The 26712-nt window shown below is 44.2% G+C and overlaps 1 protein-coding gene across 2 annotated transcripts in view; it reads left to right on the forward strand.

Moving 5' to 3' along the window:
- Nucleotides 1-24901, forward strand: part of FRY (FRY microtubule binding protein) — a 205419-nt gene extending 180518 nt beyond the window's left edge. Inside the window, exons 54-62 of one of the 2 annotated variants that reach the window (XM_056858510.1) lie at nucleotides 909-1075; nucleotides 1288-1477; nucleotides 2652-2801; nucleotides 4187-4285; nucleotides 4900-4983; nucleotides 17879-17896; nucleotides 19186-19296; nucleotides 21878-22080; nucleotides 23953-24901. In XM_056858510.1, the coding sequence (XP_056714488.1) occupies nucleotides 909-1075; nucleotides 1288-1477; nucleotides 2652-2801; nucleotides 4187-4285; nucleotides 4900-4983; nucleotides 17879-17896; nucleotides 19186-19296; nucleotides 21878-22080; nucleotides 23953-24211 (1281 nt within the window). In that variant the 3' untranslated portion in view covers nucleotides 24212-24901. The remainder of the gene's footprint in view (nucleotides 1-908; nucleotides 1076-1287; nucleotides 1478-2651; nucleotides 2802-4186; nucleotides 4286-4899; nucleotides 4984-17878; nucleotides 17897-19185; nucleotides 19297-21877; nucleotides 22081-23952) is intronic. The other variant, XM_056858511.1, reaches the window with a different exon arrangement.
- The last annotated feature ends 1811 nt before the right edge of the window (nucleotides 24902-26712 follow it).

Genomic DNA, 26712 nt, shown 5'->3' on the forward strand with positions numbered 1-26712 from the left:
GGAGATAGATGCTACAAAGACAATATTAACTGAACAAGTGTACATAATAGTAATAACAGCAATAACAGAAATGGTCTAAAATAAGTTGATAGTTCTGATATAGTCAGGCTGCCTGACGTGAAGCCAAATTTGGTTTTATTTTCATTTAAGAGAATGCAAAAAGGAAGGGACTTATTGCTCCCTAGTGGATGACAGAATTTCACTCTATGCTGCACTGGGATTGGCCAACAAGATTTGCACTTCAATCACAGAGTTACATCCTCAAAAACAGTTACACCCTCTCTAAACCCATTGAATTTAATGTATTTAGAACGGTGTAATTCTGTTCAGAATTGCAATGACAGTCAGTACCCAAAGGATTGTGTTGTGAACTCCATATGTACAGTGGAGCATCCTAGATTTCCATCTGAAAGCATCCGTCTCTGTCACCTGTAAAGTCATGCCTGAGACAGGTGGAAACTTACAAGTGGTCTCCAACACAAACCACCATTGGGATAGAAAGCCCAGGGATCCCCTGGTGCATGTGTGGAAACCAAAGGAACTGTGGCTTGTATTACAAGCAATTCCAGTTGATGGTGGCTGTTCATATTGCTGTTCTGTAATTTTAGATCTTTGTGAGGAAGTCATGATGAGAGAGATCTAAATAGTCCTGCCAGAAATGTCAACAATGTATATAGAAAGCTTGTATAGATTGTGTTGGCCAACTCAGGTCATTTATACGGAAGAAATGTTTGGTAACAATGGCAATTGATAATTAAGCGTGGTTGTCTTCTTTAAAATCTGTTTCAAAAACATAGGAAATTAAGGGAGACTCCTTGACTGTTGCCTTGTCAGTATTGTTCAAGAGACCTTTTTTTACTGATTAAAATACCATGCATCTAAAATGGCAATTAATTCAATCCTCGTAGGCTGAAGGTGCCCAAGAAGAGGAAGATACTTCGGTACAGGAGGATGATCTCTCTGGCTCTACAAATGAACTCCCAGCGGCTTTTGAATACAGTGATAGTTTTAGCCTAGATATGGCAGAGACTGAAGACAAAGGTGATAGATTGCTGGATCAATATGCACTTGCCAGGTATGCCTGTATGACATTGAACGGGAACCTCTTTTATAGAACAGAAAAAAAGTTACAGTCACACAATGCCCCTGAGTTATGGGTGAAGGCAAGTCAGGTCATTTAAATCTTTGTTGTCCACCCTCGGTCTGTGCATACATGAGCATAAATGAACATGTATCATGGGTTACCTGTTCTTAGATTTTTTTTTTTTTTTTTTTACTTTTATCCAGTTTTGGTGAAGGCGACAGGAATGTTTCACCTCCTCCTTCGCCATTCTTTTCGGCTATCCTAGCTGCATTTCAACCAGCAGCTTGTGATGATGCAGAAGAAGCTTGGCGTAGCCATATCAACCAGCTCATGTGTGATTCAGACGGCTCTTGTGCAGTGTACACTTTTCATGTGTTCTCTTCCCTGTTTAAGGTAAGAACATAGTTGTGAGAATTACAGGTAATTGAACCTTTTTAGTGAAATGAACAAGATCTTCTTCAGACTTTCAGGGTCGCAATCAATCCAGACCTTGGTAATATTTCTTCGGCCCTTCAACTTTTATCATGGGAGGAAAATGTCCCAAACTTTGTATCATAGTCTAATGTAAAGCAAACTCATTGATGGAGGTCAGTTGTTTTAGTGATAGATTTGGTGGCATAGAAGCCTAGGGCTATGAATGGTATACCCAGGAGCCAAGAAAGTAAAAAACTCATTACATTGGTCTGCAGGGCCTTTATTCTTACTAATAAGGTGGGGGTTGTCTTAATAGAAAAGAGGCATTTAAAAAAAAAAGACTTCATTTTAACAGTTGGGTTGAATAATATTAACTATACTTAGGGTGGTACTCACATACCCTGATAACAGTACTTTGATTCCTAGCTGAACAAATTCTGTCATTGTAAGATGATCGACTGAACGTAACAAAATATTTCTAATTATCAGGAGCCCTAGATTCGAAGCATAATTCTTCTAGTTCCTATTGGGCTTAAGCAAGCCTTTTCTTTCAAGTAACATAAATGATTTACAGCAGAAAGCTGTTTAGAAGGATCTATTTTTGATTTCCATACCAGCTAGGAAAGCAGGAAGGGTCTTGGTGTGCAATAGTTTCCAGCTGCTTTTCGGTATGTTGGAAACTTCTCAAGCAGCAGAGATGCCTTTGCCAAGCAGTTCTGGCCAGAGGGGGAAACCAAACGCACAGAAGCCTCTCTCATCATTTCCCATGCTGTAAACTTGGCAATGGAACACTCATTACATTGTTTGTTAGGCCACTTGACGTTGGTTAGTAACAAAACAATGCCCAGAATGGGCAGCAGTTTTCATGTCGGTTGTTGCTGATGACACAAAAAAAAGAACAACCTAGTGCTGCACGCAAAATTCAGTTTAGTAAGAAAAAAAGACCAAAAAACCCAACCTTCCACTAGCAAGATAAAGAGCCCAACAGCTTAGAGGAACTTAATAAGCCATGATCTTTAAGCAAACATAACACATTCCCTGGGGTGAATCCCCCCCCTTGTTCGTTCTGTGTACAGCGAGAACACAAGTAGATCTTTAAAAAAACCCCAAATTGTTCAGCAGATAATGTGATGAGTATAATTTTGCTTTACAGAATATTCAGAAAAGGTTCTGCTTTCTAACTTGCGATGCTGCCAGCTACCTGGGTGACAATCTGCGAGGAATAGGCTCAAAGTTTGTGAGTTCGTCACAGATGCTGACTTCATGTTCGGAATGCCCCACTCTTTTTGTAGATGCTGAAACTGTGAGTATATTTTCATGACCGTCATGCTTTGAAAAGTGTGTTGCAAGGATGGTGGTAAAAGATTGAGAGATTGATGGAACTTTTTCTTCTGAGCCCTGAGTCTTCCAAGACTTCTGGAATGGTTTTGCTCATTCTAGATAGGAAATCTATCAATACATAGGACTCTGTCTGTTTCACATATTCTCAGAAAAGCCACTGAATTCAGCCTTCTGAGAATTTCAGCTTTCATTTTTAAAAGACGGTTTCTGGTCCTCATTGTTGTGAAGATGGAAAGAGCAGACGGTATTTAGGCAACTCCTGCATTATTTCCTTGTGTTTTCCTACTGGCTGAACTATAGTGACCATAAGCTGTTGTGTTTAAGGGCAAGGGAGAAGACAACATGATGGGTTTTCTATGATGGGTTTTCTGGGGAAAGGAGTCATGAGGCTCTGGGGTTCTTTTACCCAAGCCATATCATCCACCTGCTTACCTGCCATTTTACACTGAGACTTGTTCAGCTGCTGATCTGGTCTTGTTTAAACTGGTTTAAAATCACTCTTATTTATAAATTGTGACATTTGAGTCATATCTTACCTGATGCCTTACCCAAATTTTCGTTTTCATTATTTTTTGCTTCATTGGTCTGGAAAGGTTTGAAACCTGAGCCCTTTCCGAATAAGCCCAGATTTAACAGATGGCTTGCTTTGTTCTCAGTACTGAACGATCCTTTCTAACAACAATAAAAGCTATTGGGGACAGTCCAGAAAAAGTTGCTGCCCACTCCTTTGTACATATGTTCAGAAGTAAGTCCCATTGGGACTTACTTCTGAACATATGTACAAAGGAGTATGCAGTAACTTTTTCAGGACTGTGCCCAATAACTTTTATTGCGACTTACTGCAGGTAAGTATGAATAGGATTGCAACCTTAGTCATGTGGAATCCCGTGGAAACCAGTGGGTCTCAAACATCAACTGTCCACTTTTTAACTGTACCACTTCAGGCTAGCGGAAGGGGATTCCCATGATGGAACGCTTCTCTTTATATGCAGTTCTTTACACATAGAAAACTAGATGGCAGGGCCAGGTCTTGATCCTTGACCTAGTATGGAAATAATTTTACATCTGGAGAAGCATGCAGTCATGTGAACATCTGCTTGCAGTGTGCAGTGGTATAGTCCAGGCACAAGTCAGTCATCTCATAAGGACATAAGCAGAGCCCTGCTTGGTCAAACCAGCGGTTAACATCCGGTCCCGCACAGTGGCCCAATATCCATCAACAATCAATAGACTACCTCTTGGAGGATTGTGCCCAGTGATTTTTGGTGTTTAGTGACAAAATTGCAGTTAGAACAACTTATAAAACACAGATATTCATTGATACGTTTTTTGCTTTAATGTTTTCAGCTTCTCTCTTGCGGACTTCTTGAGAAATTAAAGTTCAGTGTCCTAGAACTACAAGAATATTTGGACACTTACAACAACAGGAAAGAAGCGACTCTTTCTGTAAGCACCATGGCTTTGCTTTATTTCGTTACGTAATCAGAAGTTTCAACAAAGGACCTTTTAAATCTCAAATCTGTGCAAATATACCAATAATGAGTTGGATCCAGACTCAGTCTGCAGTTTACACCGATTGCCCCTTCCCACTGCAGACCCTCCTCAAGTTATCACTCAGGAGCCCCTATACCCCAGGAGCAACATTTTTAGGAGATTGGGGGGTTGCAGTGGGAGGGGGGAGGCAGAAAAGTTACATTCCGCTGTGTATGGATCCAGAACTCATTCATACACACACACACACACACACACACACACACACACGAACAAAACAAATTTGTGGCTAATTTTAAATAGTTACAATTCTCTTGTGAATCTATTTCCTTCAGTGGACAGCATTTAGAACACCAATATGTATTTTTCTCATGGTTACAAACATTCCTGAAAATAATTATTTTATGAATCATAAAATCCATTTCTCTCTCTAAATGTCTCGAAAGTATTATCACAAAAATGTAAAGTGTTTGCTGGCTATCAAAGCACTTCGGTGATCATCAGGAATATAACTGTGTTGCTAATGGAATTTTCTTTCCTTTCCCCCACCCCCCCCCAAAAAAAAACAGTGGCTTGCAAACTGCAAGGCAACATTTGCTGGGGGTTCAAGAGATGGTGTCATTACCTGTCAACCAGGAGACTCAGAGGAAAAGGTAATAAGGGATTAGATATATTCTGCTTTCTTCCATGATTAGCTAAAATTCTGCATTTATAATTGGCCACAAAGACTTTAGTCCGTCTTTTCACATCATAGGGCATAATCTAGCACCAAAACAGCCATAAGTCTTAATAATGAGGTGCTACATTTTCTTCTTTTTATTGTAGCGTGTCCAATTGAGCATGCTCAGAAGCTTCTTTCATTTATTCACTTCGGTTCCAAGTTGCTGGTGTATCCCTAAAGTTCTTAGGGGAAAGGAACACCACTACTTCCCTTTTCCTTCTCCTTCCTCAATACCTGCTTTATAAAATGCCTTGAAGTTTTATAGAGAGGCAGGCATGTGCTAGAGAAAGTCCATGAGGGATTGCTTAACAGCAGTCTAGAATCCTTTTTGCCCCTTCCAGATGATCAGGTATTAATATGGAAGCCCAGTGGCTGCTCCAACAGCTGTGCCTTGTACATGTTCTTAGGGCTGTCAAAAAAAAAAAAATTCGGTACAGTTCGGATTCGGCCGAATTTGACCCTTGTGGGGTCGGTACGTGCCGAAGTCCGAACTCCCCCGCTTCGGATCCCCGGTAATTCGGGGGGATCCGGAGTTCGGGGGAAAATTCGGCCGAAGCGCGCCTTCAGGAATTCCCTGAAGGTGCGCGGGGACCCTTTAAACTGATCTGAGCCTCCCAGCTGGGAGGCGCAGATCAGTTTAAAGGGCAGCCCGCCCCCCTTCAGCGGGCTCCGCTGAAGGGGGGCGGGCTGCCCTTTAAACTCATTTGTGCCTCCCGGCCGGGAGGCGCAGATGAGTTTAAATGACAGCCCGCCTCCCTTCAGCGGGTGTTTACAATTAAAGGTATTTTCCTTTTTTAGTTGACCTTTGAAAAATTAAGTTGGTAATTGGGCTTCCAAAAATCAATTTTCAAAATACCCAGCTTATGTCAATCAATAAGTTATTGTACACTTATACAGTGATTTGCCATCTTGTAGCCATGTACTGTTTTCCTGATCAGTGCATGTTTTTTTTAACAACAGAGGAAAACCGAGACACCTGAAATCACGGTATTGGAGGAAAATGCCCCTTTTCATGACCATTAATGTGTGTGGGAAAAGCAAAACAGATTTATTTGAAATGGCCTGGGGCTGATGCAGCTGCCTACAGAGCCATCAATAATTGAGAAAAAAATGACAGCTTCTTCCCATGGTCTATAAACACACACACACAGTGTGATGCAAAGTGTATATGCAGCCTGACCTTTTGTTTTCTCCCTGCAACATGTTTTAAGGGTTGGGATTGTTCTGGTTTTTGATATATATTTTTGCCATTTTCTGATTTAGTTTCATTCTTCTTTCTCTTCCTTGGCAATATATATCTCTTGTTCATTTATTATCCCTCCTAACCTGGGTTTTGCACTCTTAAAATTCTTTGTATGCTTCATTTTGCTTGTTCATATTTGCTTTCTCACTTCATCTGTTGTCTTTTGTTGCACTGAATCTCCTTCTCATTTCTGGTTTTGGCCATATGTGTAAAAGAGAAACAAAAGAACTTTTGCACTGGCTGATTTTAGGTTTTTTGAGCCAAACCTCAGAAATTTTATTACGCATTTTTGGCTTTATTGGCTCTGTGAGGTGCTTTCGAACCTGCATTTAGCAAGATTGCTGGCTACTATTTTTCCTGTTTGCATGCAAGTCCAGAGTACTGATGTTTGTTTTGGGAAGCAGGAAAATAAGATGATTTTTTTTATAATGCATTAAAAATTAGTGCTTATTGCAGTGTTTGAAAGAGGAAAAGTGATAGTTTAGCTGATCATATACATGGTTATTTAGCTATGCTGTTCTAGAAATGTCTTGTTCTTCTATAAATATCCCAATCCAAAACATACCTACCAAACAAATGGATGATGTATTTCTCTTGACAGTGCCAATACTCTGTCTGGGGACTGGTTGCATACACTTCCAAACAAGTGATTGGTGCTGTTAAATGTATTCCTGCAATCATCTGTTTGATGTGTACACACGTAGACTCAAACCTACACTGATCACCACCCCTGAAGCCCCAAGTGAAGGATACAGGTCACCCAGTGTGACATCCTTTTTTATAGATAGGCACCTCATCAAGAGAATGTGTGCTAAAGCTAAAGCTGGGTGTTTATGGCTTCCTTAAAGCATCACCCAAACATTTGATTTCATATCAGTTAGCAACTAAGGTCTGGTTTACCCATGCAGCATATGGGGTGGTAAATTGGACAGAACCAGGCCATGATGCCATTTGTGAATATTCCCCAACTAAAAATATTTCCTTGTAATTTAAAAAAGGGGGGAGGGGGAAGAGCCCATTAAGAGAGAAAGGTTTGCTGTGCTGGACTTCTACCTGCAGATAATATATTTTGCACTGTGTGATCTGAAAGAGTACAGTCTGGTCTACCATTTCAGTCCATAACGTGTAGGGTTGCCAGGTCCCTCTTTGCCACCGGCGGGAGGTTTTCTGGGCGGAGCCTGAGGAGGGTGGGGTTTGGGGAGGGACTTCAATGCCATAGAGTCCAATTGCCAAAGTGGCTATTTTCTCCAAGTGAACTGATCTCTGTCGGCTGGAGATCAGTTGTAATAGCAGGAGATCTCCAGCTAATACCTGGAGGTTGGCAACCCTAATCACATGGGTATATCTAACCCTAGTAGACTATGAAGTAAAGGAAGTGTCAGGGTTTCAGTACCACGTAGCATTCCAGTAATATAAACTCCACTTCAGACGTTACAGAAAGTTTAAAGTTTATTTCAGAGAAGCTTACGAGATCAGCATCCTTGAGATGTCCAACGGCAGAATGACCAGAGAAAGACAAATACAGCATATATAGAACATACAAAGAATTAATTACAAGTAGACTTTGAAATGCAAGAACAACAAGTTTCTTTGAAGCTTCCACAAGGTGTTATAAATGACACTAGGAAGATCGATCTCAGATTTACAACGGGAAGGCTTTGAAGTGGAGGTGTTACAGTTTCCAGTCTCTGTCCCTCTTTCCCATGGGAACGGAAGGGGGGGGGAAAGAGAACAGAGTTTACTCATCCCGGGTCCGACTGGGTGTCCTCACTGACACTCCGCCTCCCCAAAGACCCCTCCCCGGAGTTTCTCGGTTTGGCGGGATACTGTCGATGAAACTCCGCTACCAGGGTGGGGGCTTGTACGTGCACAGCGGAAACCCACTCATCGTGACTGGAGTTCAGGTGTTTCCAATGCACGAGATACTCCAGCTGGCCCCTTCGCACTCGAGAGTCTAACACCCTGGAGATCTCGAAGTGCTGTTCCCCTTGCACCATGATCGGGGCGGCCGCCGCGGGTTCAGGGTGCCATTCCGGTGCCAGTACAAAGGGTTTCAAGAGACTTACATGAAATACCGGATGCACGCCCTGCAAGGTCTTTGGCAGTTCCAACTCAACTGTAACCTCATTGATAACTCGGGAGATTGGGAACGGTCCCACGAACTTTTGACTCAGCTTTTTACACGGACGTAGCGACCTGAGATTTTTGGTGGAGAGGTACACCTTCCCCCCAACCTGTAACTCCCAATGAGGCGCTCGGTGTTTGTCTGCTTGCGCCTTGTACCTTTCCTTAGCCCACTCCAAGTTTTTCACTAGCCAAGGCCAGGTGTTCCTCACCGTGTTGGCCCATACAGATACCTCGGGGGGGTCGCCGCCCGGAGGTAGGGGCACAGCCCCCAAGGGTCCGAAATCCATTCCGTATACTGCTTTGAACGGGCTTATGCCAGTGGCAGAGTGCACCGAGTTATTGTAGGCATATTCCGCCAACGGCAGCAGGTCTACCCAATCGTCTTGGTGGTAGTTTACAAAACAACGCAGATAACATTCTACCACCGCATTGACCCTTTCCGTCTGCCCATCCGTCTGTGGGTGATAAGCCGAAGACAGACCTTGCTGCACACCCACGAGTCCCAAAAATGCTTTCCAAAACTTAGACACGAACACGGACCCCCTGTCGCTCACGACCTTGCGCGGAAATCCATGTAATTTAAAGACCTGATGTACAAATAGTCGGGCCAGCTTACGCGCTGAGGGCATCCCCTCGCACGGGACGAGATGAACCTGTTTGGAGAAGAGATCTGTGATTACCCACAGGACCGTCTTTCCCAGGCTAGACGGAAGGTCGGTCACAAAGTCCATCCCAATCACCTGCCAGGGCGCTTCGGGAGTCTCTAGGGGTTTCAACAGCCCTGGGGATTTACCCATCAAGCGTTTGCTCGTCGCGCACGTCGGACAAGACCTGACGAACACTTCGATGTCCTGGCGCATTCCGGGCCACCAGAATTGTCTCCTTATTAGGTGCAAGGTTTTTACGAACCCAAAATGCCCCCCTAACTTAGCACTGTGGCTCCACTCCACTACCTCTCTCCGGAGATCCAGGGGCACATAATGTTTACCCTTGTAGGCACCATACTCGTCTGCAGCCTGGAGTGGAAGAGATCCATTCCCCCGCTCGCGTTGAAGGGTTCCCTCCCACCTGCCTATGACGGTCTCGGGGAGGTTTACCGGGATCGCCCAGACCTGGGGGGTGCGGAGAACCGACTCTCGAGAGGAGGCTGTGATCGGTCCCTCCGCCCTGTCCCCCCGCTCGTGTAAGGAGGATCCCCTTCCCTTGTCCGTGGGTACATCTGAAGGGTCTCTCGACGCCGCCGGGGGTGAGGTGGCCGAAGTCACTTCAGCCCGGGAGGGAACAGAGGTCGAGCCTCCCACCGCTGCACGGGACTGGGCTCTGGTCAGGACTTCCGCGCTCAGGACTCCAGCGCTCCCCCTCCCCAGATTCAAACCCAGATGCTCCGGTGTAAAGAGGGATCCCACCGGCCGTTCGACTCTGCATTCGTATTGAGGCATCCGGGACAACCCGTCGGCCAGACAATTGTCCCTCCCGGGCATATGTTTAATGGAGAAGCGGAACTTAGAAAAGAAATCTGCCCAACGCAATTGTTTAGCCGAGAGCTTCCGCTGTCCCAAGATAGCCTCAAGATTCCGGTGATCGGTCCAAACCTCAAACGGGTCCGCTGCCCCTTCCAGGAACTGTCGCCAAACCGTGAGGGCATGTTTGATAGCCATGGCTTCCTTCTCCCCAATTGGCCAGTTTAATTCAGGGCCAGAGAACTTCTTGGGAAAATACGCACAGGGTCTAAGCCTCCCCTGTTCATCCCTCTGAAGGAGGGCACCCCCCATTGCCTTCTCCGAGGCATCTACTTGAAGGACAAACGGCTTAGAACAATCGGGGTGAGCCAGAACGGGTTCCGAGGTAAAACGCTTCTTCAGAGCCTCGAACGCCGCCTGGCACCGGTCAGACCAAGGAACCTGGTATTGTGCAAAAGTGGCCTCCTGTCCCTTACCCTTGGTCTTAAGTAGGTCAGTGATTGGTAAAGCTATTTCGGCAAAGTCCTGTATAAACCCTCTATAAAAATTCGCGAATCCCAGGAACTGTTGTACCTGCTTGCGGGTCCTGGGAGGTTCCCATTCCCAGACCGCCTGAACCTTTTCGGGGTCCATAGTCAAACCTTGGGGAGATATAACATATCCGAGAAAAGACAACTGGTTCTGATTAAATGCGCATTTGGACAACTTAGCATACAAATGATTTTCCCTCAAACGGCGCAACACCTCCTGCACCAACTCCCGGTGCTCTCCGGGATCCTTAGAATAAATTAGAATATCATCCAAATAAACTATTATTCCTTTAAACAATAGATCATGGAGGATCTCATTAATTAATTGCATGAAGCACGACGGTGCCCCAGAAAGACCGAAAGGCATGACCTTGAATTCAAACAAACCATAACAACAAGAAAAGGCCGTCTTGGCTTCATCCCCCTCCTTGATCCGCACCCGGTAGTAGGCTTCAGCCAGGTCAAGTTTCGAAAACACACAACCCTCCTGGAGGGCACTCAGAAGGTCTGGGATTAAGGGAATGGGGTAGGCGTTAGTCTCAGTCACTGCATTGAGCCCCCTATAGTCCACACATAACCTGAGATCCGAGGTTCCCTTCTTCTTCACGAAGAAGCAGGGGGAAGAGAACGCCGCCTTGGACGTCTGTATGAACCCCCGCGCCAAGTTCTTATCGAGAAATTCCCGCAGCACCGCCTTTTCCTGGGGGCTCATGGGGTAAACCCGGGCCTTGGACGGCTTGATGTCTTTGACCAGTTCTATGGCACAGTCCGTTGTGCGGTGGGGGGGTAATAAATCACAGTCCGACCCCCCAAATACATCTGCAAAGTCACTGTACTCCGGGGGCAGCGTATGTTCCTCTAACGTGGCGGCATCGCCCCCCTCGCCTCCGGGCATGCAGTCCCGGACGTGTCTCTCACACTGGGGAGCCCCAAAAACAACACGCTTCTGTTCCCAGTCAATGCTCGGGTTGTGTCCCGCTAACCAGTTGCTACCGAGAACCACTGGGTAAGAAATCTTAGGTACTATCGTAAAGTGGATCTATTCCCAGTGGCCCCCCACCCCCAACAATACCTTGCGAGAGCGCAAGTGGACCGCCCCCCCCCCTCAAATCACTTCCATCCATTTGATGAAAATGTAAGGGCTGTTCCAGTTCTCGAGTCCCAACTTTCAGGCGATCTACCACCGCCTGATCGATCAATGTCCGGGAACACCCAGAGTCCAGGATGGCAACTACAGCCACCGGTTCCCCTCTGTGGGGGTTCCGTAACACAACGGGTAGTAGTAGTGTTTCCCCCTGATCACTCACCCTACTCGGAGCCGGTTTGGTTTCCTCCGAGGATGCCCTCCGTGCCAGCTCCCTCACAGAAGGCCGTCCTCGTTTTTTGCCGGCGAGGGATCTCTGGAGCGGTCCCGAGGGCTAAGGATGTTTAGATCAGGCGTCGCCTCCGCATGCAGAGCCGCTGTCCCGCGCCGGGTTGCAGCCCCCTCTGTTCCTTTCCGATCCAGGGTTCCCGTTGGGGGGGGTCTCTCGCCCTCTAGGCGTTCGGTTGCTCGACGACACCGCCGAAGAGCCGGGGCACTTCGCCGCGAAGTGGCCCATCTTCCCGCACTGGAGACATGCTCCCTCCTTGAAACGGCGTGCCTTTTCTAGACTGAAGCTCCCGCGGCTCCTTCCGTCTCGCCGCGGTTCCATCGCATCGTCCCCCTTTGCGGGAGTTATGGGGGAGACCTTTGACGAACGATCCTTAGAGAACTGAAGGGTCAGCTTCCGATTCTCCACTAGAGCTGCCAGTTTAATCCAGTCCTCTACCGACTCTGGATCTCCCAGCGTTAAACAGCCATCCAGCACTTCCCAACGCAACCCTTCGCGGAAATGCTGGACCTTGGTGGCTTCACTCCACTCCCTTATCTTGCAGGAAAGGGAGAGAAATTCCTGAGCATAGTCACTCACGGCGCGGGCCCCCTGTTTTAAACGGCGCATGGCAATTTTTGCCTTCTCACCACTGTGGGGGTCCTCGAACCGGCGCCGCAGTGCAGACATAAATTCCGGCAGGGATTTCAATACCCTGGGCATAGTCTCTGCAACAGTCACAGCCCACTCTATCGCCTCCTTCTCGAGGAGGCTAATCACATACCTAACTCGGGCCTCTTCCGAAGGAAAGGTGTCTCCTTGATCCTTCATAAACCCACACACCTGGAGTAGAAAGTGGGGCAGCTGAGTGCTGGACCCGTCAAAAGACACTTTTAGATCCCTGGGGTTGGGGCGCCTGGGTAAGGGTACCTCTGTACTGGCAGGAGGGTTCGGTGGTTGAAGGGGCTGGCTGAGCCCCCTCACTGCCTCCAACACCACAGCTAAGTCCGTTCGCAAGGCATCCAGCTGCGCCTGCATGTCCCGGTTCTGTAAAGCCAAGGTCTGGTTCTGTCCACGTAGCAGGGCAACTTCCTCCGCGGCGATGGTGACAGGGGTGGCTGGGGTTCGGGGGAGCAAGGGTTCCTCCCCTCCTCCCCCGGGAACGTCCTCCCGGCCTCGCTCTCCCCTGTCGCCATACCAAGCGGTCAACGGTCCCCGGTAAAATCCGCCCCATGGTTCAGAGGCTGCCCGTCCGTCTGTGCCGACTCTCTGCCGTTGCTCGACTTGCGCAGGCAAGGAGGTCCATGCTGGCACTGTGGAGAAGCCGGCGGGCCCGGCCGGGCGCTGCTCCGGGGTCGCAGCTTCCACGTCCAAATCAATAAGGGGAGTTGCCCCCTGTTCGTTGCTCTGACTGAAAGGCATACTAACACTAACTAGAATACAAAATAAAAACACAAAACAAAAAAGCTAGGGATTCTGCCGTACTGTCAGGGTTTCAGTACCACGTAGCATTCCAGTAATATAAACTCCACTTCAGACGTTACAGAAAGTTTAAAGTTTATTTCAGAGAAGCTTACGAGATCAGCATCCTTGAGATGTCCAACGGCAGAATGACCAGAGAAAGACAAATACAGCATATATAGAACATACAAAGAATTAATTACAAGTAGACTTTGAAATGCAAGAACAACAAGTTTCTTTGAAGCTTCCACAAGGTGTTATAAATGACACTAGGAAGATCGATCTCAGATTTACAACGGGAAGGCTTTGAAGTGGAGGTGTTACAGTTTCCAGTCTCTGTCCCTCTTTCCCATGGGAACGGAAAGGGGGGGGGGGAAAGAGAACAGAGTTTACTCATCCCGGGTCCGACTGGGTGTCCTCACTGACAGGAAGTCGCTTGTAAGCAGGAAAAGGTTCCCAAGGTGACTGAGCTGGCACAGGGCCTTAACATGAAAATACTGTATTTATTTTATATTGGCAGCCATCACTGCCAATTCATTAGTGGCTTATTGTTTCACCCTGGAGTGCCTTGTACTCCCCTTGCCAGCCTACTCAACCAGTTGCAGCAAATCAGAGTTGCCCTAAAGCCATTCAAATGACCGCATACTCCTGGCCTAGAATGGAACTTTCCTACCTTTCCCCATGCCAAATAGCAAAAGGTTTTATTTCATAGGTAATCAAGCAAATATTCTAAAGTTATATTTATTTCTGCCTATTTCCAGAGGACATTTTGGCCAATTAAATAACTAAATGCAAAGGCTCATTTATTTATATTTGTCCAGTCAGTTGAGTTTTACATTTAAACAATACCTTGGGGTATGCAAATATGTTGAGATGTAAGCTCAACATGCAAATCAGCTTTAACATAACAGGGGCTAGGACAGTTCTACATTAGACACTAATGTGTCTCCTCCTTTTGTTTTTGATTTAATATATACTAGCACAATGCCTGGTTGAATTAGTTGCATGACCATATAAAACTTTATATACAACCACTGAAGTAATAAAACCCCTATGCAAATAACACTGCCGGCTTAAAATGAAATACCTCAAAAAAGACTGTAATCGTTTTGATGTTTCATCTCTTTAAATGCAATACTGAGAGCCAACATGGCATAGTGGTTAGAGTAGCAGACTAGGATCCCAGCTTTGCCATGGAGCCTTATCGATAGGGTTGCCAACCTCCAGGTAGTAGTTGGAGATCTCCTGCTGTTACAACTGATCTCCAGCTGATAGAGATCAGTTCACCTGGAAAAAATGGCCGCTTTGGCAACTAGACTCTGTGGCATCGAAGTCCCTCCCCCTCCCCAAACCCCGCCCTCCTCAGGCTCTGCCCCAAAAACCTCCCGCCGGTTGTGCAGAGGGACATGGCAACCCTACTTATCGAGTGACCTTGACCCCCTAACAGTGTCTCAGCTTAACCCGTGTCAAGGGGTTGTGAGGATAAAGTGGGGAGGGGAGAATGATGTGAAAAGCCATTTAGGATCCCCACAAGAGAGAAAAGTGGGATGATGATAATGATAACCATGATAATGATGCATTTTAGAGACTACATAACAGTTCTTTGGGGGCACTTTGCAACTCTAAACCCATGAACAACTAGATCAACCGTTAGGCTACTTTACTATTGAATACTAATGGCTGATCGCCATCCTTCCAAACATTCTTCTCACTCACCGTCTGCACTAGGCCGCACTCCTCAAGCTACTTACAGCAAGAGGTAGGTGATGAGGGTGGTGCTATTGCTGCTAGTGATGTTGTTAACACTGGTACCATTTTAAGCTACAGCTGGCCCTACTGTATGATTTTCCATTTGGTCTCAGGAAGGCAGCACATGTCTAGGAAGCACTAAAGTAGAAGGGCGGGAGAGACTGAGTATGTAGCTGTTTAGCAACTAGTCAAGCATTCTTTGTTCTGTTTCAACCCAGAAGAAACAGAGGGCATTTGGTGGACAGCCAGTGTGGTGGACTTTAATCTAGAGAACCAGGTTTGATTCCCCGCTCCTCCACATGAGCGGCGAACTCTAATCTGATGAACCAGGTTGATTTCCCCACTCCCAGGTTTGAATCCACAGTCATGCCATGGAAGCTTGCTGGGTGACCACAGTCACACTCTCTCAGCCTCACCAATCTCACAGCGTTATGAGGATAAAATGGAGGAAAGGAGAACAATGTAAGCCACTTTGGATCTCCGTTGGTGAGAAAGGCAGGATATAAATGAATTAAATAAATAAAATGAAAATGAAAGTCAGTTGGGATGTTCTCCTGGTGACTGTCACTGCTTCTTTTAAAGACCCTAGCAGGAACATTGCCAACAGCACCACCCAGACTCACTCTGGAGGCTAGGCAATAGCCTTTTTCAGGCCACAGGTCATTTTTTATTAAAACCAGCCAAAATAACCACGAACAATATGTGAGCCAAAGCCAGGCTCAGGGCAGGTAATAACATTAAAACTAGCCTACAGGCACAAAAAATATTCATTAAAACACTAAACCCATCACTAAAACAATCATAAATAATCATTTTAAAACAACAGATGACGCCAAAAAAAGATGGTTACTGCTAAAACAATTGCAGCCAGTCTCCCATACGTCATAAATACGGTTGCCAGGGCCCTCTTAGCCACCAGCAGGAGGTTTTTGGGACGGAGTCTGAGGAGGAAGGGGTTTGGGGAGGGGAGGGACCTCAGTGCCATAGAGCCCAATTGCCAAAGCAGCCATTTTCTCCAGGTGAACTGAACTCTGTTGGCTGGAGATCAGTTGTAATAGCAGGAGATCTGCTACTACCTGGAGGTTGGTAACCCTAATCATAAACTTAACTAAATAAAATGCAGGGGCGGGGAGGTAGGGAGGCCATCACAGATGACATTGTGGCTGTCCTCAGTTGTAGGCCTGGTAGAACAACTCCATTTTACAAGCCCTGTGGAACTCTTTTAGGTCCAGCAGGGCCCTGATGTTACCAGGCAGAGCATCCCACCAGGCCGGAACTAGGGCTGAAAAGGCCCTGACTCTTGTCGAGGACAGACGCACGCTCTTAGGGCCAGGGGCCATTAGCAAGTTGTCTGACAAAAGTAATGTTCTTTGACACACCACCTATGGCTCTTCTGGACACTGTTACCCAGTGTGGCACCGGCCCCTTGTTTCAGGGAAATGGGCAAGGCCCTTGCCTGGTGGGGGGGCTTGTGGTTGGCAGTTGGTTCCTATGTTGAAACCGCCACCCCAGAGGAACACATAAGCTGTAAGGCTCCCTGAGGTGCAAACCTTATGCTGGGCTCTTTTGGAAGATGGCAATTGCAAAAGCGCCTCTCCACAAGCCATAGACTGAATACTTCTGTGCTAATGCTTTCTAAGAAGAATATGTCTGTTTTGTAGGGTTGCCATCTCCGAGTTGGGAAATACCTGGAGATTTTGGGGGCAGAGCCTGAGGAGGGCAGGGTTTGGGGAGGGACTACTTGGAGGTTGGCAACCCTACTGTTTCGTCTTCTGAGACTAGCAAGAACTTTCAGTGTTAAATTGAAATGTAGCCTGATAATTCCATCTTTCTGGACCACTTTCAGGCATCTATTATCAGTGCTTCAGCCCAACTATTTCATTTGGTAGGGGAAAGCACACTTTAATTTTAAATATGTGTTTATCTTAATGCAGTGCATGCAGCCTGCTTTATTCAATCATACTGCTACAGCTTAAGGAGGAAGCAGCTATTTTTTTATTTTTTTATTTGCTTTATTGTTGTCCACATTTCTCACTGGGACTGAAGGCAGATTACAAAATTTAGCAATGCAGTAGGAATACTATAAGACACAGAGCGGCCATTTTCTCCAGCTGAACTGATCTCTATCGGCTGTAGATCAGTTGTAATAGCAGGAGATCTCCAGCTAGTACCTGGATAGGGTTGCCATCTACCAGGTACTAGCTGGAGATCTCCTGCTATTACAACTGATCTCCAGCCGATAGAGATCAATTCACCTGGAGAAAATGGCCGCTTTGGCAATTGGACTCTATGGCATTGAAGTCCCTCCCTTCCCTAAACTCCGCCCTCCTCAGGCTCCACCCCAAAAACCTTCCGCCAATTACAAAGAGGGACTTGGCAACCCTATACCTGGAGGTTGGCGATCCTAGGGAGGGGAGAGGGGTGCTCTCTTCTGCAGCTTCTGATTCACTACTTGCCGCTGTGCAAGAACACCCCCTGGCATGGAGTTCAAGCGGAATGTAGCATGTGCCCCCTTCTCACAGTGCTATTTTTTTTCTTTAAACGAACTATCCTATAAAATAAATTTCATTTGAAAGATTTTCAACAGAACATTGATAAGATGCAACAACTTCCTATTTTTAGAGTAACCGAGGCAAGCTTTCAAAAAACAGCTGCACTCAAAACATAGATGACTAAAGAGACTGTTTTAAAGCTATGATTATTCAGATATTTTTTTGTTTAAACTTCTGGGGCCCTGCATGTTGAGCAGTTGATACGTTCTGAATCACTTAGCAAGTTGAGACAAGCCTAATGCTAATACAGCTGACAGACTAGTAAAAGTGGCTGTGCTTTTCCAGTTGCATGCATTACATTGACACTATACTTTCTTTCCTTTCCTTTTTCCTGTGCCATGCTTGCTGTGTAGCAAATGGAATCTCTTGCAGTAAGTTAAACAAAGTTCTTTCATATTCTCTGTCCATTAAAATATGGACTAGTAAAACACTGGTTCACTGTTTTAACGCTTAGCATGTTTCCCCTTTACTTCTTTTCTTTTTTCTCCCTTTATTGATTCAGTCTATGATTATGTGTAATCACTGTTTGAATGGCATTTTATTTCATAGCTCCCTTGGGGAGCTTCAACAGATGGTACATTTGTCCTTGTCACATGCAATTTGGGATTGTTATTTAAATTTATTTGTGGGTGGGGCGCCCTTGTTAAATAAACAAACCACACACTTGATTAACTTGGTGAAGGTAGAGAGCTAAAGTCAGCGTTATATTAAAACAAGCAATGTCTGTTATGCCTCCAGGGGGAAAGTATTAAATAAAGATTTAATATATTGAAATTATGCTAAAATTGGGGTTTCAGTTCAGTATGAAGAAAGAAATTGACTCCAAGTTGGAGCGTAACAACAGTGGGAACAGTTCATCCCTTCTATGTAGGAGGGAATCCCCATGTGATTCAGGGGAACCATTTTTCATCTTTTCCTATTCACTGGCAACCCTCAGCCAGACACGTGTTGCAGCAAACCAACCATTATCCTGATGCAAGAGGTCAATCCATACTTCCCATATGGAAATCTAATCAGCGCACTCTTTCCCAAGACTAGGAGATCATACAGAACACCCCTCAAAATTGTGTCTACCTCCGTCAGCATAAACCAGGGTTCTCCAGCCTTTTTGAACCTGCAGGCACCTTTGGAATTCTGACACAGGGTGGTAGGCGCAACCAGAACATGGCTGCCACAGGAGGCGGAGCCAACAAGAAAATGTCAGGAAGTGAGGTTATGTATAGCTCTTTCCCCCTTGCATTTCCCCTCGCACAAGAGCGCCTAGCACAAGCAAACATTTTGTACTGGATCCAATCCCATGTCACCATTTGATTGTAAAGTGGCTTCCATCACATTTGGAGAGGAACCGTGCGAAATTGAATTTTTGGTGACAAGTTCAGGTAAAAAAAAAAAAGACGAAATCCTGCAAGAGGGCAAAAGCTAATCTTTCTGTAGAGCTCAAATTAGAGAACCAGCAAAGTGACATAAAAGGTTGCTGTAGAAGTGGCCTACGCTTAGCCATTGTGCCCTTCAATTTACAGGGTGTTTTGTCTAATTTCGGCATTATTTTGTAAAGCCCCCCCCCCTATTCTCCATAGCACTTTATTATTGGTTACTGAGAAATAAAGTCAGATCTACTGTTTTTATTAATTACTTCCACTTCTATGATTTATTTCTTTAGCAACTGGAACTGTGCCAGAGATTATATAAGCTGCACTTCCAGTTGTTGTTGCTTTTTCAGTCGTACTGTAAGCTCATCGGACAAGTGCACGAAGTTAGCACAATGCCAGAGGTATGTTGCAAAAACCAAGCCTTTTGCTGCAATGTTTGCTTGCGCCTTCTTGTGTTGCGTTTCTTTTTCTTATGACAAAGTTTGTTTTTCTTGTTTAAGATGACAAATGCTACCGTTTAAGAATGTTCAGAACATTCCTTGGGTTTATAGAAAATGTTGGAATTTAAGAAAGGAGAAAAATAAATGGGCTGCACCAGATAACTAAGAGATAAAATGTATTTTATTGCTCAGTTAAAATTCCCTATTCATTTCGCCAACAGGCTTCTTCAGGGCAATCTGTAATATATTATATGCAAATACATTACTGAGGTCTCATAAATAGCAATATATATTTATTATTATAAGACTACATATTATCCTGTCATAATCAGTTTTCTCCTTGTATGTGAGTAATTTCTTCCAATCTGATGTCAAGGTTTTTAAATAAGCAGACTGTAGTGTTCAATTATGATAGCCCCTACTAGCTAAATTGTGCTTAAGAATGGAAGTTTCCCTTTTGGTCATAAATATTTGAGCATTTTTTTCTAAGCTGTAAAAATTGACTGAATGGTATATGTTTGGGGTGGTGACTGTCATATCAAAAGGGAGATTTTTCTCTGTTGGGTTTTTAAAATAAAGATTTATATAGAGTTTATCCTGTTCCCTTATGACCATGACATCTTAAAAATTAATTCTCTTGTCATCCACATGGAGGTCAAATTTAATATTTTCATCCTGTACATCCAGCCAGTCTAACAAACGTCTATGGTCACCTTTCCATAATAAAAAGACATCATCTAGATTAGTGCCACCATTTAACAATGCAACTATGGAAGGGGTATTAGCAGAATTTAAAAATATATATTCAAAATTGCCCATAGATAAATTGGCAACTTCTGGGGCCATTGAGGTTCCCATTGCTAAGCCTTTAATTTGCAAATATAATATATTATTAAATGAGAAGAAGTTTGTGAGCACTATTTCAGCTAGATATAAACAGAAAATTAATTAGGGGATTCCTATTATTTCTCCTGTTTAAGGGTTCTTCTATAATCGATAATACTGCTCTCTGGGGAATGTTGGTGTAAAGTAATACAACATCTAAGCAAGCAGAGGTCCCCCAAAATGAGATATGGACAAGCTAAGATCCCCATGGGATCTTTTTGCCACAGTTACAAGGCTGCTGTGTAAAAGGAGTCTCTGAAATACAGCCTGCAAGGAAAAATGCTCATGGTGTGAAAAGTAAAAGAGGAGTGTATTTTCTTTTTTAGTATTGATCATCCTTCATTGGCCTACCAAGGTTGATACTAGTTGCAGGGTTCTAGTATTTATTGTTGCATTTTAGTGCAGACCTACTTCGAAATGAACCAACAATTCATCCTTAAAAACAAATTGCTTTCAAAAACTGGAGCATCTTTGAACTTTATAATTGACTTCCAAGGTGATTTGCAATTCACTGTATGCCATATCTCTCCAGGCCCCCTGTTGTCACATATCACTTGTGACGACAGGAAAATCTGGAGATACGTGATATACAGTGTCCCCCCACACACATACCAAGTTCCGCCTGCTGCTTTCTTGCTTGAAGGGGGCCCTGTATATGTATCAGGCACCATCTTAGAAAAGACAGTTGCTCCTTTGTGTGTTATCATAGTAACATGTGTGTAGTCATATATGCTATATGCACATGGAGGGCACAAAGTGGCACAAATAAATGCTTAACATCCCATTGTACAGTGCCCCCCAAAATCCTGCAGTTTCTTGCAGACTGAGCTCTTGAAAGAAAACTTTGCGAGATCTTGGTTGCTATATTAGGTTGCTTAGACAACCTCTTACAACACTGAGGCCTCTTCCTCATGTAGTGTTCATGGTGGGGTTAGGGTTTAGTGCCCTCTCCCATGCATTGGGTACCAACTGGCGTACCCAGTGGGAACGAGAGGGCACTAAACCCTAAAGTTCCATGAAGAGCAATTTGAGATGGGGACCTCAGCTTGCTCATGGAAACAGGGGCTAGAGTGTGGGGGCTAGCGAGGGAGAGAATGAGATTTCCTTATCTTCCTGGGTCCCCCCCTTGTCCTATCTATTGGGAAAGTTAAAATCAAAGAGATACGGATGAATTTATTGGTGAGAATGCTAAACAGAAAGGTTCACATTTAAAAAAAATAAAATTATGTGTGCTTTACCATACCTTATAGAATATGGACATTTTTAATATGGTGGAATGATTTCTAGAGTAAATGACAAAACTTCTCATTCTTATGTGTGGCATTCACCATACTGCGTATCTTCACAGAATGCTAAAAACCCTTTTTTTCTCTTACCGTGGGGTGGTATATTTCTAGTCACAGCACAGTGCCATCCAGGGTGGATCCGTGAAGGGACACAACCAGTGTTTGCACTCTCAGTATTCAAAAGATTTCATAATCAGGTTTCTGGTAACCAGGGAGCCAATAAAGAATTGAAAATCACACCCTCAGCTGGGAGAAATGAAGTTGCCATTCTTTCTTTGATTTCCCCTTTTCAGTGGCAAGAAGAAAAGGGGTGGGTGGAAAAAATAGTGAGTGCGTTGTTAAATATCATTCTTTCCCCCCCACCTCAACAGCTACTGAATATGTCACGAGAGCTGAGCGAGTTAAAGAAGAACCTTAAGGAAGCAAGCGCTGCCATTGCTACTGATCCACTGATTATAGAGTATGGTACCTCTGAACCCACGTTCACTTCTACAGAAGTAGCCATACAGTCCATGCTGGAGTGTCTGAAAAATAACGAGCTTGAAAAAGCTCTGTACCAAATAAGGGAATGCAGGTAACGTTGGACGAGGCAGCTTATACAACATTTTGCATTTCTGTTTATTAAGAGTTGTAGCTGCAAAACCCTGTACTCTGGAGTACTGTTGCTGAACTCCAGTGATGGCTTCACAGTGAAAGGTCTAGCAAATTAAATTCAGAGATAAGGCCATTTTTGCTTCCTGCATATCCAGGAATACTTCCATCTATTATAGCGACATTGTGTCCAGGTTCAATAAAAATGTGTTTACAAGAGTTATGGGACACAAGCTAACAACCTCTGTTATACATACCACATTGCAGTACTGTTATTTGCATTAATGTCTTTTGAGCTTGCATGTCAGAAGTTCCCAATGTGTTGGGTTGGATCCAACTATGAATGGAAGGAAAATAGCCATGGGTGCTGTTCTACAAGCTCTCATGCAATGCTATATGCATTTTCTGTCACAGTTCTCATGCTTCCACTTGTGCAAGAGGCTGTGCAGGCAGAAATTCATGGTTGGATTTAGTCTGGCTTTTTTATGCTGGAGCTCATAGTTTATAAAATAGTCTTTCTGCGAATAAAAGACAGTTTGCACATGTGGAAAGATACCTTTTGGACCCAATCCATCTTGCCTGGTAGTGACTGTCAAGTTTTGATGGAAGTGCAGGCTAATTGTGAAGAGGTTTATCCTTGAGTCTGTTTCCAATGGGGATAGCTTGGTTGAGTCAACGAATAATGTACCAACCCCTCCCGTAGTTATAGTGGATAATTGAAACAAATTTCTGCCCCCCTTCCTCACCACTCAAGCATTCAGTGATTTATGCTGCTCCCTGTCCTTTCTTTTTGTCAGTTGACTCTTCCAGCAGTGGGCAACAGTGAGGACACTTTTGCCTTAGCTGGAGTGACAGAGGTTGAATAGCTTTAATCGTGACTTAGGGAATGCCTAATTAGAAAGTGGTTGTGAAGCTCCCATTACAAGATGCTGCAAGATGTTCTTTCTAGAATTGCCCCAACTGTGAGTACTAGTTCCCTGAAAATAAGAGTGCACTTATAGCTTGGCCATGCCAAACTCCGCAGTGGAGGGTTTGTATCCATGGTGACTCCCGCCCACATATTAGCACTGATGTAAAAGAAGTAATGCACTGTAATTTCAAGTAAATGCACACAGTTACATGGCCAAAAGGCAACTATAAGGATACTTCTTCAGTTGCATGGTATTCATATGCATGTTGCCAGAAACGATCTCCTTATATATGTATTTGTAAGGGAGATTTTTTTTTTTAAAGGAGCCTGCTCTTTGAGAGTCAGTGTGGTGTAGTGGTTAAGAGCAGTGGACTCTGATCTGGAGAACGGGGTTTGATTGCCCACCCCTCCACATGAGTGGCGGAGGCTAATCTGGTGAACTGGATTTGTTTCCCCAGTCCTACACTCGAAGCCAGCTGGGTGACCTTGGGCTAGTCACAGTTCTCTTAGAGGTCTCTCAGCCCCACCCACCTCACAGAGTATCTGTTGTGGGGAGGGGAAGGTGATTGATAGCTGGTTTGAGTTTTCCTTAAGTGGTAGAGAAAGTCGGCATATAAAAACCAACACTACCACTTCTTTTGTATAGGAGCCGCATGGTCTAGTGGTTAAGAGCGGTGGACTCGAATCTGGAGAACCGGGTTCAATTCCCCCCTCCTTCACATGAAGCCTGCTGGGTGACCTTTGGCCAGTCACAGGTTCTCTCAGAACTCTTTCAGCCCATACAGAGGCAGGCAACGGCAAACTACCTCTGAATGTCTCTTGCTTGAAAACCCTACAGGGTCGCTGTAAGTCAGCTTTGACTTACATGCACCTACACTCACTCTTTGTATAACATTCTGCTCATTAAAATAATAATGGCTTGCTTGAACTTTTGTTTTGCTGCAGGAGTTTATGGCCCAATGACATCTTTGGAAGCAGAACTGATGATGAGGTCCAAACCCTACTGAATATCTACTTCCGGCATCAAACACTTGGGCAGTCTGGCACTTATGCGCTGGTAGGCTCTAACCAAAGCCTATCTGAAATCTGTACAAAACTGATGGAACTGAACATAGAGATCCGAGACATGATCCGCAGGGCTCAAAGCTACCGAGTGATCAATACTTTTCTTCCAGACTCCAGTGTTTCTGGCACAAGTCTCTGACAAAAGCCCTGTGCCCCCTTTCTTATTCAAGTTGGGATTGCTTCCATGCTGGGGCAAGGTGGTTCGATACCTTCTCAGCCTTAGAAAGACTTGGTCAAGTTGTAGTCAGTCTTGTTCCCTTCACACCATTTTCCAAGAAGAGTTGGGCAGAGTGTTCACCATGTTGCAGTACTGTAAGGACAAAAGTAGCATAGAATCCTCTGTTTCGCGCTGCACAAACAAAACGCATTTCACTGGGCAACTGCAATTCACTACTGAAGACTTGACTTCCATACATACCAAAGACTACTACACTGAACAAGACTTCCTTTCTAGAAAATTAATTTTAGGTTGGCAAAAGTGCAATCTTTCCTTAACCTGAGGATTTTTTGGTTTTTTTTAAACTTGTACATTTTTTTCTTTTGACCAAGTTAAAAAAATAGGCAGAATAAAGCTAGCGACAGGACCCTGCAAGACTGTCGATTCGAAAGCTGAGAGCCTGTGTGTATGAAAGAGGTTGTAAAGAGCTACAGCTATATGTATACTGTAATTTAAATGATTACTGTATCTTGCAAAAGAAAAAAAAACAAGCTGCTATGAAGTACATTTCCTGATGTTGCTAGGCTACTGGCTTGGAAGGTACTAGATCCTGTTGAAAGAGGTCTATTATTAAGACCACAGTACCTTATGAATGGACTAGGAAGATTTTTTTTTTAAAGATTTTGGCTGCTTTTTACTAGAGGGTTGCTTTTATGAATATATTTATATTACTTAAGGATGGTTGGCCTGGCTTAAATTGCCATTTTGTAGGAAAGCATCACATTGCTGATTTAAATTCTTTTGAACTGCCCCGCATGCATTTTTTTAATTTAATATACATTTGGATTTCAACAGTAAAAATGTTACATAAAACTGGAGTTCGCTTTCCATTTCTTAAGGTATTTTCTTTGTAACGTATGTTTTTCTTTGAATTCTCCCCCCCCTTTACACTTATCTTATTTTGCCAAGTGTTAAAATGGGTGCATGTATCTCTTCTACACATGAGAGACACTTTTTCCGGCATTGTCTATGTCACTTAATCTTTCTGTAAATACACTTAAAAGGTTTTTGTGAAGTATCTTTTGGTTGATATTTGATCAGAACAGGATTATCTAAGTATAAAGATTATAATATATATACATACATATATACAAAAACGACTGTGTCTGGAATTAGTCTGTGCCATAAGCTGTACAGAGTCAGTTCTTCTGGGGCATTTTTGAAACCAGAACGCTCATTCAGATCAGTTGGAGAAAGAAATCACAACACCTGAGTTTACATACTCACTGCACACCAGGACATCACAACATACCCAAACAGGTGTTGCATACCTGGTTTGAGAAAAGCCCCCAAATGTTTCATATAAATCTACCTTCACTTGCCTTAATACAGCTAGGAATTAGCCTCTGCCTGGCGTGCAGAAGATATCAAGTTTAATCCCTGGATTTCCAGTTAAAAGAATCAAGTGGTGATGTGAAAGATTTCAGCCTGAAACCCAGGAGAAACCCTAGCTGCCAGTCTGAGTAGACAATACTAACCTAAATGGCCGTTCGTCTGATTCAGTATAAGGCAGTTTGTGTTTGTGGGAATATTCCTGAATTGAGAAATTCTTTGTGGGTTTTCCTTCCTGATCTATGAGCTTTCATTAAGTTGAAAGTTGGCTGAGGTGCCTTTGAGGAGGACTTCGTTCAAAGCTTTTCCAAAGCCCAGCTATACGATGTCTACCAGGTAATCGTGGCTCAGATGCTAAATGTTCTCCAAAGAGTGTGTGGCAGGGCTTCCCTTTGTAGAATCTGAGTGCAAATTCATCTATATATTTAATTCTTGACTTGGTAATGTTTTCTACCAATTTACCTGGAACAGCCTATAATTTTCTAAATTAAAAAAAACATGGAAGAACCTATTTTTGAATGCTGATAAATAAGCAGCCCTCCAGCCATGAAGAGAATTTTGTCTGGCCCTGACTGTTATTTTATTAGACTTATAGCCCCACCCCTCAGCCAACGCCAGGTTCAGGGCAGCTCACATAATAACCTACTAGTCTAATTGGGGCATGGTAAAAAGTTGATTTTACGGGCAGTACATAGTATTAATTAAAAAAATGTAAATATGTGTGACTCAGCACCTGTACCTAGTAACTGAGAAGCCCTTGAGATTGTAAGATATTGTAGAACTTGTTCACATGTGAGGAAATCAGATTGGTTAGCACTTTGAGCTCTTGAGCCACTCAAGAATAAAGTCACGCTCAGTATTAAACACTGCTGGCCCTGCATTCAAGTTCAGATCTGTCCTGAAATGTGACCTCAGCATGATGTTGAATCAATGGGAAAGCATTGTACAACTATCTTGAAGGTTATATAGAATAGCACCCAAAATCAGCATCTTCCTTCCTTGCTATTTGGACCTTTTTTGTGTGTGCAAGGCACCAAGCTGCCATTTTGTAACAAACACCCCAAGGTTATTGGGAAAAAATTAAGTAGGTC

The sequence above is a fragment of the Euleptes europaea genome, chromosome 12, assembly GCF_029931775.1.
Source record: "Euleptes europaea isolate rEulEur1 chromosome 12, rEulEur1.hap1, whole genome shotgun sequence".
NCBI classification, from domain to species: domain Eukaryota; kingdom Metazoa; phylum Chordata; class Lepidosauria; order Squamata; family Sphaerodactylidae; genus Euleptes; species Euleptes europaea.